Consider the following 12636-nt stretch of genomic DNA (forward strand, 5'->3'; position numbering starts at 1 on the left):
CAGCACAGCACGTAATTGGAAGATATATAAAAAAAATAGGTAGAAAAGACTGCCATGCTTTTGAAATATAAGAAATCTACAAATCTGCATCGTCTTCGTCTGGTAGGGGCAATGCTGTAGCTTGCTCCATTTCTTGTTGGTATTGGTGCATCAAGTTTTCGTCGACTTGGACTTCTGGTGGAGCCAATGCAGGAGATGCAACGAATTCCAACTGTGGGTTACCTGCTAGTTTTCTTGCTAACCACAAGAAAGGCTTTTCGAAGTTGTAGTTAGATTTAGCAGAGATATCGTAGTATTGCAAGTTCTTCTTTCTGTGGAAAGTAATTGTCTTGGCCTTGACCTTTCTTTCTTTAACATCAACCTTGTTACCACATAGAACGATTGGAATGTTTTCACAAACACGAACTAAATCTCTGTGCCAGTTTGGAACGTTTTTATAAGTAATTCTTGAAGTGACATCAAACATGATAATACCACATTGAGCGTTGATATAGTAACCATCTCTCAAACCACCAAATTTTTCTTGACCTGCGGTATCCCAGACGTCAAATTTAATTTCACCGAAGTTTGTGTAAAATGACAATGGATGAACTTCAACACCGATGGTGGCAATATATTTCTTTTCGAATTCACCTGTCAAGTGTCTCTTGACGAATGTGGTCTTACCGGTACCACCGTCACCGACTAAAACTAGCTTAAAAGTAGGAACTTCAGCAGACATTATGGGGGGAGAGATTATGAGAGTAACCTATCTATTGATCCTCCGTAGTGTGTAGATGAACTTCTTTAAAAAAGAAAAAAAGTTTTAACAATGTTTAAGTGTGTTCAATAGATCATAATAGTTGAAGTAAAAAATTTGTCGTTAAGAAGGAAAAATCGAGATGCCCACCCAACTGAAAATTTCAAAACAAGGGGAGCACCTTGTGAGAAAAAGAAGCGACAATTTACGATTTATGTCATGCTGTACGGAGTTGCCCGGTTAGGGCATGTAGTTAGGGTTACGTGCTGGTGTCCGGGTGTTGAAGGTCTCGGCGGCAAAATGCGAAGATGTTGGTAGTGGGATTATGTGGTGGCATAGTATATAGCATCGTAGTTTGGAAGTTTTTTTTGCACTGGGACTAGCGTTTAGGGTTTCTACGTGAGGTAGTAGCATTTTACGTCATGCCCGTGTACCGAACGTTCCAAGAGCTTGCCTAAACGTTAAATATGTAAACCATCTTTGTAAGAGATTGTCCAAGATCCCTAAACAAATGTTACAATATTATAAAGAAAAAGTATACAGGCGTAATATTTCGTTGTTGCCGTTGTCACTGTCGAGCGCAGGACTCTCACAGACTGATATGTGTGAAAAATGCAAAAATAAAAAATTCATGCTCCACGGGAGGTTCGAACTCTCGACCTTCAGATTATGAGACTGACGCTCTTCCGACTGAGCTAGTGAAGCATGTAATTAGTTGATGAAGAAACCAAACACGTATGGTACCACCCAGATGTGCTAATCACACTTCTCGTATTTTAACAGATATAATTATTCTTTTACTTTCATTGCAATTTCAACTATTTCATACCAATCCTGTATAAGTTCTTTTAGTTCTAAATCGTCTTTATCCAGCTGCTCTATCCACTTTGACCATTCTTCCTTTTCGACATTGCTATGCGATTTCGGACGTACATCTAAGACTTCCACTGAATATGTGTATCGATTTACGCCGTCTAAATGCTGTGAAATCATCTGCCTGTCGTGTAAAAATTTTTGTAACTCCATTTTCAGTTGAGTAATTTCATCTCTGTACTGATCAACAATCTCTAATGAAGACGGAGATGGTTCCTCGTTCCGTTGAATCGACTCTTGAATATTCCAAGTGATATCGGGTTCTAGTGATCTTCTACTTCTATTTCTCTCAAAATTTAACTGCCACTTCAATTCATCAATTATAGATTGCAATCGATTCAGTTTTACTTGGAAGGTTTTAGCGGTTCTATCATTCTTTATCGTAGGTTTGGCTACTTGTATCGGTTGTACACGAGGAACCTTCGGCGAAGGTTGTGGACTTTCCTTAATTTCGACTAATTTCGGTGCTTTTTTCAGTTCTTCGATTGTATTATGAGCATTCTCCAACTGTCTGTTCTTATCCTCTAATGAAGTAAGCAGCCTATGTACAGTGTTTATGATCAATTTGGCATTTTGAGATTCGCTCAATTGCAGCGATTGATTAGAATTCAAAAATCCTCGAAGGACCAATTGCTCATCGACATGTTTTGACGCATCGTCGATTTTTTCAAATTTGCCCATATTGTCCAACTGTTGATGCCTTACGATTTAACTTTTTGCAATCGTAGTGAATCGTCGTTACCTTACACAGTACATGTACTTACGAATATTATAAGATAAAAAGGAAGGGGAGTTAAAGAAAAAAAAAATTTTTTTTATCTGGTCTTCCTATCCCAATTTTAAGAGTATGCAATCAATCTAATGGTGGGAGCTTTCTTCTTCAGCGTCTTCCAAGACCAACCAATCTTCTTCGACGGCCTCTTGAGCGTGACCATCAACGGCTTCTGAGGAAGTTTCAACAGGCTCATCCTTGTAAGCTTGTAATGCATCTGCGCCTTGAGCTTCTAATTCTGGGATACTTGGCTTAGATGGTTCTATCCATGGTTTGACACTACCTTCGGCGTCTTGAGCTGTCAATGGTGATAATTTAACGTTTTTTAGCTCCTTTAAGTACAATTCCTGCAAGGCATTCTGTCTAGTTAAAGTAGTTGACAAAAGACGAGCTTGAGGAGCAGCACGTAAACTCTTTAGACCAATTCTCTGAGCAGCAATTCTAAACATTATTAAACGGTCAGGATACGCTGTGTATCTAGGTAGTTGTAGATTACTGGAAAATTATATGCAATCTACTATATGCTTTGAATTGGCAAGTTGTCAATAGACAGTGTATGATTTTTTCAACACCTTCATTGGTTCGTGGAATATGATAAGTATTACCACGTGAATATCACGAGGAAGGCATCGAGCGATGATTTGGGATCGATCACTGTCCTTTTCAATATCTTCTACAGCAAGAGCAGCAGGGTTTCATTGCGACCAAGATCGACCCAGAATTAGGCTAGATTTTTGTGTTTTTTTTTTTTTCTATCATCGAGGTCATTTTGTAGCTCGGGTGATCTTTTTCATCTATACAACGTCAGTGTGTCGCTGGCCGAAAAGAGAAAAATATCAATTCTAATTCTTTTAGCAATTTACTCCGTATAGCTCCTGTCATCTATACGGCTCGACGCTTACATTCGTACCCGATCGTTCCCAACTCCTAACACTTGATTCCTTATTCCTGATTCTAATGTAAATATATTGCCGCAATGGCAATGAGACATTTTATCAGCCGAGCGTTTAACTTGCATTCTACCGATGGATCCATCGCTTTTTTGCAATGGTAACTATCAGTGCTAGCATTATGCTACTATATCAGTAATATACGCTGTGTGGCAATGTTACCACACAGATACCGGGGTGTGAGCAATAGGCAATAAGAAATAAGGAGTCCTCTCTTTTTTTTTTTTTTTTTTTCTAATGCATGCCCATGACAATTTTCTTACCCATTTAGATTTTTCCCATTATTCCCAATGCTCAGCATTACAAACAAAAGAACGAGGGAACATTCCTAAACAATATGCATTCCATTTGTAGAAGAGCTTTCAATTCCCACTTGCTTGTGTTACCGCTTCCCGGTTTGCCATGCAGCTCACATAAGGGTTAGTAGTTTTTTTTTCTTGGTTCTATATAGCTCATCGCATAAACGTTATATATATATATAGATACAGAAGATGGGAGAACAACAATCAAGGAATAGTAGAAAAAAACTTGCATTCCAATCAGAGAATTTAGGAATATTCTGATCTCTGTAGTGAATGATACTTGTGGGTCGTGCCGATTTATTTTCGTAGAGTTCCATGACCCTTTGCAACGAGCACCATCGGTACCATACGGGAATCCTCGATTATCTCACGAGTAAACTTTTGAGTATCGTTGACAGTAACGTTGGTAGCAGTGACGGAAGCAGCGTTATCGTTGGGCAGGTCCCGGCAACTAATCAGATAATGATCGAGGGTATGGATATAGATGAATCTGTTGATAATGTGCTTACTGTGGCATTTCTGATATTTCTAACGGTAATGATTGCGTTTTTAGGTGCGGGTCTGATTGCCCTGGTACTTGTGATGCTAATGCATTCGAATCCGCATCAACAGGATGATGAAGAGAAGCAAGTTCGGCAAAGAGAATACGAGGAAGGTGATGATGACGACGAGGATGATGATGATGAGATGGAGCTCTAAGATGAGCAGCTTTGACGATTTACGACATGATATTCCTTTCTTAATAACACAATAATAATTACCATAGTAACAGTAATATTAATAATAATAATAATAATTATAATAGCGATAATGATTCATTTTTTCCCCTTTTTTATCGAGTGCGTCTCCTGGACTCATTGATGACTATGCGCGGCAGGGATGGATCGTGGAATGTGGTTCTGGGTAGATTTGACCAACTTGACAGTACTCTTGGCGGTTCCAGAGGTGCCGATGATGCATGTTTAAGTGATTCAGTAAAGGTCTCGTGGCGCGCGCGCACGGTGCTTGCTGAAGAACCACTACTATTTGGTGCATTCGCATTAGCTCTTTGTGGAAGTTTACTGACTCTTATTAGGTCTCCAATGTCCAATCGATTTGAATCTATGAAAACTTTGGAGTATCCGGGTGAACCTTCGTATAACTTGTCTAGAGTTTGTATTGGTTGATCTAATTCCTTTGCATGTAATCTTGACAACTTGGAATTGCGTCTTTTTTCAGATCTTTTGGAACAGTTCAGCGGTGGACTGACCTTAGTTTCTTCTGTACGTTTACCATATTTCTTTGAGACTCTATTAAAAAATCTCGACTGTTTCTTACCCTTGTTTCTATAGTAATCCGCTGTGATTCTCAAGTGGTTCTTTCCGATAAGGTGAGATTTTCTAACACTCAGCGTATCATGGGTCAGATACGAGTGACAGTATTCACAGTAATAACGAGCCATTACAATCGTTACGAGATCTGTCTATCAGTGCTTGTATTCTTGCCCTTTTCATAGTTTAGTTAAGCGATGAGCTCCTAAGATAATATTTGTATTACCCTCTCGTATCATTTTCCACGAAGATGGAATTTAAAAGTGAAAAAAAAAATGCGATTCTTAACATGAACTTTCTCCAGTATCTTTCTCAAATTGTTCTCTTGTGTACTAGACCCAGGATACCGGTTCGGTTGTTGTATTAGAGAATGTCATTATTCCCCAGATTGGCTCCTAGATTGGTTTCGAGGAATTTCCTCAAGCCTCAATGCGTAGCTAGATCTTTTACCACTACTCTACGTGCATCTGCAGCAGCATTTGATCGTTCTAAACCCCATTTGAATGTTGGTACCATTGGTCATGTTGACCATGGTAAGACAACTTTGACTGCAGCATTGACCAAGACTTTGGCTAAAAATGGTGGTGCTGATTTCTTGGAATATGCATCTATTGATAAAGCCCCTGAAGAACGTGCGCGTGGTATCACCATCTCTACTGCTCATGTTGAATACCAAACTGATAAAAGACATTACTCCCACGTCGACTGTCCTGGTCACGCCGATTACATCAAAAATATGATTACTGGTGCTGCACAAATGGATGGTGCTATCATTGTGGTTGCTGCCACTGATGGTCAAATGCCTCAAACTAGAGAACACTTGTTGTTGGCAAGACAAGTCGGTGTTCAACACATTGTTGTCTTCGTTAACAAAGTTGATATGATGGATGATCCTGAAATGTTGGAATTGGTCGAAATGGAAATGAGAGAATTACTTTCTGAATACGGTTTTGATGGTGACAATGTTCCAATCATTATGGGTTCTGCTCTTTGTGCATTGGAAGGTAAGCGTCCAGAAATTGGTGAAGACGCCATTATGAAATTATTGGATGCCGTTGATGAATACATTCCAACTCCATCAAGAGATATGGAAAAACCTTTCTTGTTGCCAGTTGAAGATATTTTCTCCATCTCTGGTAGAGGTACTGTCGTTACCGGTCGTGTTGAAAGAGGTAACTTGAAGAAAGGTGAAGAAATTGAAATCGTCGGTCACAACACTGCTCCATTGAGAACTACTGTCACTGGTATTGAAATGTTCAGAAAGGAATTGGACCAAGCTATGGCTGGTGACAATGCAGGTATTCTTTTGAGAGGTATCAAGAGAGATCAATTAAAGAGAGGTATGGTCTTGGCTAAGCCAGGTTCTGTTAAATCTCACACTAGATTTTTGGCTTCTCTTTACATCTTGTCTAAGGATGAAGGTGGTAGACATTCTGGTTTCGGTGAAAATTACAGACCTCAAGTGTACATCAGAACTGCTGACGTTACAGTTATCTTAAAGTTCCCAAGTGAAGTGGAAGATCATTCTATGCAAGTCCTGCCAGGTGATAACGTTGAAATGGAATGTGAGTTGATCCATCCAACTCCATTGGAAGTGGGTCAACGTTTCAACATTAGAGAGGGTGGTAAGACCGTCGGTACCGGTTTGATCACTCGTATCATGGATTGAATTAACTCTAGTTGATTCTGCGATCACTCCTGTAAATACCAATTGAAAAGTGTTTGTGTTTTTCTTAGATAACACATATCTACTCACATTCGTACATAAGTAAGTTAACTTTTATATATACGCTTTCTTATCTCTAGTCTCCGGTTAGTCATAGTACCTCGAAAACAAGATAAAATCTATAGGGGTAAGAAGGAAATACAATCAATCTTAGAGATAATACTACTTTGTCAAACTTATTACACACAAGCAGTTCATAAGATGTGGCTCGGAATCTTGTGCTTAGTTGCAACGACAGTACGAGCTTTGCAGGTCCAATTTGATAGTATTTCCAACGATATAGGTAATCGTGACGATCATAATATCGATATAGATCCATTGCCACGTCAACCTTCACTAACACCAGATCCCAAATTGTTAAAGATTGGTGATCATGGTGCTATTAGTTCAGATTTAGAGATTTGTGGTAATTTAACAGTTGCTCAAGTATTACAAAAATTTCCAGAATCAAATGCTGCAGATGCTGCTGTAACTGAGACCCTCTGTATTGGTATGGTTAATTTCTTTAATAGTGGTATTGGTGGTGGTGGTTATGCAGTATTTGCTAATCCAAATGAAGACGAACAACTATTCCTTGATTTTAGAGAACGTTCCCCCAATGGCTCTCATAAGGAAATGTTTAAATCATGTCCTGATTGTTCAAAACAAGGTGGTTTAGCTGTTGCGGTCCCCGGTGAACTTCGTGGTCTTTACACATTGTACAAGGAGCGTGGTAGCGGTAAAGTGGGCTGGTACCACTTGATTGAACCTGTGGCACAGTTAGGGTATAAAGGTTGGGAAATCACTGACGTATTGGGAGCGGCATTAGAGGCTTACGAACCAGCATTATTGAAAAGGGCTAGGGATTGGAAATTTGTTCTCAACTCCACAGGAGATGGTGTTAAAAAGACAGGTGATTGGATTAGGAGACCTCAGTTGGCAGATACCTTAATGGTTTTAGCTCGTAATGGTTCAGATGCACCTTTTTACGATCCAAACCATTGGATAGCTCAATCAATGGTTGACACAGTACAAAGAAACGGCGGTATTATGCAGTTGGAAGATTTACAAGATTATTTTGTTACAATGGACAATCCGCTAAAACTAAAGATTAGATCAGGTTTCCAATATGCACCTGATAACGATTTAACAGTTTTAACCAGTAGTGGATCTAGTTCGGGTGCTGCATTGATATCTGCATTATCTATTTTAGATAAATTTGGAAGTCAAGTTGGTGGTGATTATACTGATAAACCCACTTTTCAATTAGTGGAAACTATGAAATGGATGGCAAGTGCTAGAAGTAGATTAGGTGATTATGGAACAAATAGCATCCCTCGCCAAGTTCAAGATGTTCTCTCTAGTAACTGGACTGAAATGGCTGTTAATAGTATTGAAGATTGTAATCTCAAGACTTTTCCCAACTGGACTTACTACAAACCTGCATACGAGATAAACGAACCACATGGAACTTCTCATGTTAGTATAGTGGATTCTCATAACAACGCAGTTTCCTTAACTACAACAATAAATTTGTTGTTTGGTTCATTGGTACATGACCCCATTACAGGTATTGTATTTAATAATGAAATGGACGATTTTTCACAGTACGATAGATCTAACAGTTTTGGATTAGCACCATCTCGTTACAATTTCCCCACACCTGGGAAGAGACCGTTATCATCGACAGCCCCCACGATTATTCTCAACGAATTGGGCCTGCCAGATTTAATTGTTGGTGCATCCGGTGGATCGAGAATTACCACTAGTATCTTGCAGACAATTGTGAGATCTTACTGGTACAATATGCCATTGTTAGAGGCGATTGCCTACCCAAGGGTTCACCATCAACTGCTGCCAGATCTACTAGAGGTTGAAAACTTAACGATGGTCGGATCCCAGTCTATTCGCTCTCTGCAAGAGATGGGTTATAACATTTTAGAACAGTCACCCAAAAGCTGCGTCAATGCTATTCGTAACTATAGAGCAGCATGGCATGCGGTAAGTGACTACTGGAGGAAAAGGGGCATTTCTGCAGTATACTAAAGTGAAACTTGGCTTTTATGCATTTGTTACATGCTTGAGAGCCCGGGTACTAGAACATGTTTGTTTCACTGTTTGTCGAACCAAGATACACATATATACACATACAGATAAACTTTAGACACACACACAAAGTAAAACCGGTTTCAATCAAAAACCAAGATGAAATAAGCTATTAATCGGAGTTGATTGTTTGGAATTATATAATATACCTGGGGTATGTCAGGGTATGCCAGGGTATGCCTTAGTTTTCAGTGATAATATTCGCTTTAAATAGCTGTTCAGTATCTATTTTCGGATTTTTTAAAGGTTCGCGAACTTCGAAGTTAGTTTGGGTTTATTTTTGTTTACCATAACGAATACATACACAACGAAATCTGGAGTAGGTATATGGAGTAAGAACTAATTTTGACTGTTCTAGAGTATAGAGTACCATTCTTCTTTTTCCATATTCCTTTTCTCTTCACCTACATTGCACTATAGCCCTTTGCAAATCTATCAAGAGTGGCCATCGTTACTTGCTATATATTATTGATTTTATGGAAGACAGGAAATCCACAGGAAGCTTTTTACTATAGTTGCTGAAGTGTATCTAATACCTCATAATATGAGTGTGCCTCATTCAAAAAATTTAAAAGGTTTAAACCTGAATTTAGAAGATGATGAATTTGAATTTTTTCATGAGTTTAATCGTGATAAAGTGAAGAGTGTAATCCATTTGATTACTGTTGAATTAAAGGAAAGAGCCACAGATGTAGAATTTTTGATGATACCATTTAGGCCCCAACAGACAAATGAAAATCTTTTAAGGATGCTGAATGCCATGTTCCCACAGGGCAATGGACAACCTGTAACTGATGCGAAATTACAAAAAATTGTTGCCCACACAGAGGTTCATACATTGTTTCAAGGATTGAAATATATTTGGTGTAGATTAGAAGATGGTGAAGTTGTTGGATGGAGATCATATTTGCAGTTTAAATTGAGAGAAAAGATCAAGAATTATCCCAAGAAGGCATTTTTAGAATTGATGCCACAATGTTTAGATTCACCAAGCCACGCATCGATAGTTTACGATTTTTTTGATTTAATCGTTACAATCTCTGCAAATTCAAGAGTGAATAAAATGAGCGCTAGGAAAATCTCAAAAATGTTTGCAATTTGGGCATTTGGTAAAGCAGTTCCAAATCCTTCGTTAGCAGATTACGATTTTGATGATAAAAGAACGTTACCAAATAATTCGTTTCAAGATGGGTTAGATCAATGGATTCCTGCTACAGATGCGATGTTCCATTTATTATTAGCATTTTTGAAAAGTTTTGTTCCTGAAGATTTAGAAACCGCTCAACTGCCGCGCACTTTAAAGAGTTTATTATTTAATAACGAGTATCCACCTGAAAAATCCAATGCATACAGTTCAGAAACAATTCTAACCATTCCATTGGTAACTCTAGAGACTGATCATTTTTCGAGAAAACCCTGGCAGTTATTGGAAAGATGTAATGAACTGTTAGATTTTTCTGATTACGATGCATTCGAGGCAAGAGAGGATTATGCATTATTGAAGTCATTGTTCAAAAAGAAAAATAACGTAGAGGGAATCAGTCGTAAGATGTCACAGGAGTCTCGTAGAATCATGAAAGAAATGTCAACAAGGCATTCAACTTTTCAATCAGGTTGGGCGCCAAGGAAATGTGTACCCAATTACGAAAATTTTTCAGAAAATATTAGTGTGAAAAGAGTTGATATTGATGACTATTTCATTTGGACTTGGTTATCGTCATTATCCAGCGAACAAACTTCGGAGAGGAAGAAAACTTTTGGTAGGTCATTAATATTAGAATTTGAATTTGATGGATTTAAGAAGTGGGTTCTTTTCCAAGAAAGTGATGTTATCATTACACATTATAAGCGTGGTTCAAATTCTTATGGAAAAGAAGGTAGTCGTGTGGCGTCGAACGCTTCAAGCAATAATTCTACTATTGAAAAACCATTGTCCAAGCAACCAAGGACCCGTAATGTAACTCCAACGTACGAGAAATTTCAAAAGCAAGTTGTCCCCAATTCCCCTGCAACTGATCAAAATGAAGTCACAACACCAGAAGGGTATCACACGGTAATTAGTAGAGATGTACTAGAAAAGAATAAAGATAAGCATAATGTTAATCTACATTCATTGGAACAAAAAATTTCATCATTTTGGAATCCCTTGCATAAAGTTAAAAAGAAGAATAAATCACCAAGAAGTTCTTCGACTGAAAGCAAAGAAATTACGAACACTGCTAATGATAGTGCGCAGGAACCTGTCGGCTCCAAGAAACCTGAAAATTCACCAATGCCAGATGCCGTACCTGTAATGGCTACCAAGGAAAAAAATCCAACTCCAAAGATTATCAAGAAACCTATATCACCTCCGGATTCCTATGAAACATTTAGGGAATCACCACATTTGCAGAATGGTGAACAGACAACTTCAGAGGACACCATGAAAGAATTGAAGGGAATCGTTGAAGATATGATGGCTGAGGATAAAAGTGGACTTGAATCAAATGAAACAGTTACTAATTCGAACTCTGCAAAGGAAACTTTTGAATCCTTGACTAAATTTGACAAATATAAATCTTCTCAGATATCAGATGGTGAAATTCAATCTTTGACCTCAACAGTACCTTCACTAAGAATACCGAGTGATGAAGATGATGATGGAGATGATGATATAGATAGAGATAGCCCCAAAATTGGTTCCGTCGCCCATAACGATACTTCTGAAAGTTCCTCCTATTACGATACCCCCACAAGTGCACATGCACCAGTTGATTTTTACCGACAACGTCAATTACCTGTAACCCCACATACTAAGACCCCACGTAATAGTGCTCATGGTAACCGTTCTGTTCCAGAGCTACCGTTGCATTCGCAGGTACATGCAGCTCCGCAATCTGGAGCCAGAGTACCTAAACACTCATCTACTCCACATGGGCAGAAATTACCGCAATATCAAACCTCACCTAGTGATCCTCTCCTAGTAGCAGGACCTAACAATAACAATGGTGGTAATCATGTTGGTCATAAGCCAGGACAACCTCCGCCTTTGAAAGGAATACCACGTGCAGGTTACAGTCAACCTCCATTGCACCAAATGGCTCCTAATATGCCCTCTTCACCCTCGCAGGTGATGTTAAATCCATACAAACCTAGACCTCAAGCTGGTCCCGTAGGCCCTGGTGGTGGACATGAAAATTTTGCAGTTCCTCAAGGTGCGCCATATCCTGGTACACCTCCACAGGGTAAGAAAGGCTATCCAATCGTCCCACAAGTGGTTCCTCAGGCAGTTAAACACCCAGGTCCAGGTCCAGTTTCGCCACAAATGCCGCCGCTATCACCAGGAATGCCATCTTCACCACAAATGAGGCAAGCTCCTAGATCACCTCATATGCGTCAACAAATGTCACCACAAATGGGGTACGGCGGATACCCACCATATTCCAGGAATAGTTATGGAAGACCACAAAGAGCCATGCAACCAGGACATATGAATCCCATGCAGGGAGTGCCACCAATGCAGGGAATGCCACCAATGCAGGGAATGCCACCAATGCAGGGAATGCCACCAATGCAAGGAATGCCAGTTCCAAAGAGTCCAAGCATGATGGAACCAATGCAGGGTGTACCAAATTTCCATGCTCAGGGTGGTAAAAATTATGAAAGACGTCAAGTGCAAAAGAAACTACACGATAATATTAGAAGTGGTAATTTTGGTATATAGTCGGGAAGATACACTCATATATAGAGAAAAAGGGAAACAGAGTAGGGTTTAAAGGAGTTAAGAAAGAAATTGGTTCTTTTTCTAATGCCCTCATGTAATGTCAATTCATCGTTGATATTTTATATCTGATGGTTTTCTGAAGTAGTGATAGCCGCGCTCGTCTTGTACGAACGAGT

At 39.2% G+C, this 12636-nt stretch overlaps 8 protein-coding genes and 1 non-coding gene across 9 annotated transcripts; 4 read left to right on the top strand and 5 right to left on the bottom strand.

Moving 5' to 3' along the window:
* Positions 1 to 76: 76 nt before the first annotated feature.
* GSP1 (Ran GTPase GSP1) lies at positions 77 to 721 on the bottom strand (the record flags this gene model as incomplete). Its single annotated transcript, XM_002497028.1, has 1 exon — positions 77 to 721. One exon carries the CDS (start codon positions 719 to 721, stop codon positions 77 to 79), a length of 645 nt encoding a protein of 214 aa, XP_002497073.1.
* A 650-nt stretch (positions 722 to 1371) lies between these two features.
* On the bottom strand, positions 1372 to 1444 carry ZYRO0D14806r. The gene has a single exon. It is a non-coding gene; the product is annotated as a tRNA-Met (tRNA).
* An 84-nt stretch (positions 1445 to 1528) lies between these two features.
* On the bottom strand, positions 1529 to 2293 carry ZYRO0D14828g (uncharacterized protein; the record flags this gene model as incomplete). Its single annotated transcript, XM_002497029.1, has 1 exon — positions 1529 to 2293. The coding sequence occupies one exon, from the start codon at positions 2291 to 2293 to the stop codon at positions 1529 to 1531; it is 765 nt and encodes a 254-aa protein (XP_002497074.1).
* Positions 2294 to 2470: 177 nt separating this feature from the next.
* Positions 2471 to 2833, bottom strand: ATP14 (F1F0 ATP synthase subunit h; the record flags this gene model as incomplete). The annotated part of the gene is made up of 1 exon (XM_002497030.1): positions 2471 to 2833. One exon carries the CDS (start codon positions 2831 to 2833, stop codon positions 2471 to 2473), a length of 363 nt encoding a protein of 120 aa, XP_002497075.1.
* Positions 2834 to 3951: 1118 nt separating this feature from the next.
* Positions 3952 to 4335, top strand: ZYRO0D14872g (uncharacterized protein; the record flags this gene model as incomplete). Its single annotated transcript, XM_002497031.1, has 1 exon — positions 3952 to 4335. One exon carries the CDS (start codon positions 3952 to 3954, stop codon positions 4333 to 4335), a length of 384 nt encoding a protein of 127 aa, XP_002497076.1.
* A 133-nt stretch (positions 4336 to 4468) lies between these two features.
* On the bottom strand, positions 4469 to 5077 carry YHC1 (Yhc1p; the record flags this gene model as incomplete). The annotated part of the gene is made up of 1 exon (XM_002497032.1): positions 4469 to 5077. The coding sequence occupies one exon, from the start codon at positions 5075 to 5077 to the stop codon at positions 4469 to 4471; it is 609 nt and encodes a 202-aa protein (XP_002497077.1).
* A 239-nt stretch (positions 5078 to 5316) lies between these two features.
* Positions 5317 to 6615, top strand: TUF1 (translation elongation factor Tu; the record flags this gene model as incomplete). The annotated part of the gene is made up of 1 exon (XM_002497033.1): positions 5317 to 6615. The coding sequence occupies one exon, from the start codon at positions 5317 to 5319 to the stop codon at positions 6613 to 6615; it is 1299 nt and encodes a 432-aa protein (XP_002497078.1).
* A 258-nt stretch (positions 6616 to 6873) lies between these two features.
* Positions 6874 to 8697, top strand: ECM38 (gamma-glutamyltransferase; the record flags this gene model as incomplete). Its single annotated transcript, XM_002497034.1, has 1 exon — positions 6874 to 8697. One exon carries the CDS (start codon positions 6874 to 6876, stop codon positions 8695 to 8697), a length of 1824 nt encoding a protein of 607 aa, XP_002497079.1.
* A 604-nt stretch (positions 8698 to 9301) lies between these two features.
* On the top strand, positions 9302 to 12460 carry MSB1 (Msb1p; the record flags this gene model as incomplete). Its single annotated transcript, XM_002497035.1, has 1 exon — positions 9302 to 12460. One exon carries the CDS (start codon positions 9302 to 9304, stop codon positions 12458 to 12460), a length of 3159 nt encoding a protein of 1052 aa, XP_002497080.1.
* Positions 12461 to 12636: the final 176 nt, after the last annotated feature.

The sequence above is a fragment of the Zygosaccharomyces rouxii genome (genome assembly GCF_000026365.1).
Source record: "Zygosaccharomyces rouxii strain CBS732 chromosome D complete sequence".
Lineage (NCBI taxonomy): Eukaryota > Fungi > Ascomycota > Saccharomycetes > Saccharomycetales > Saccharomycetaceae > Zygosaccharomyces > Zygosaccharomyces rouxii.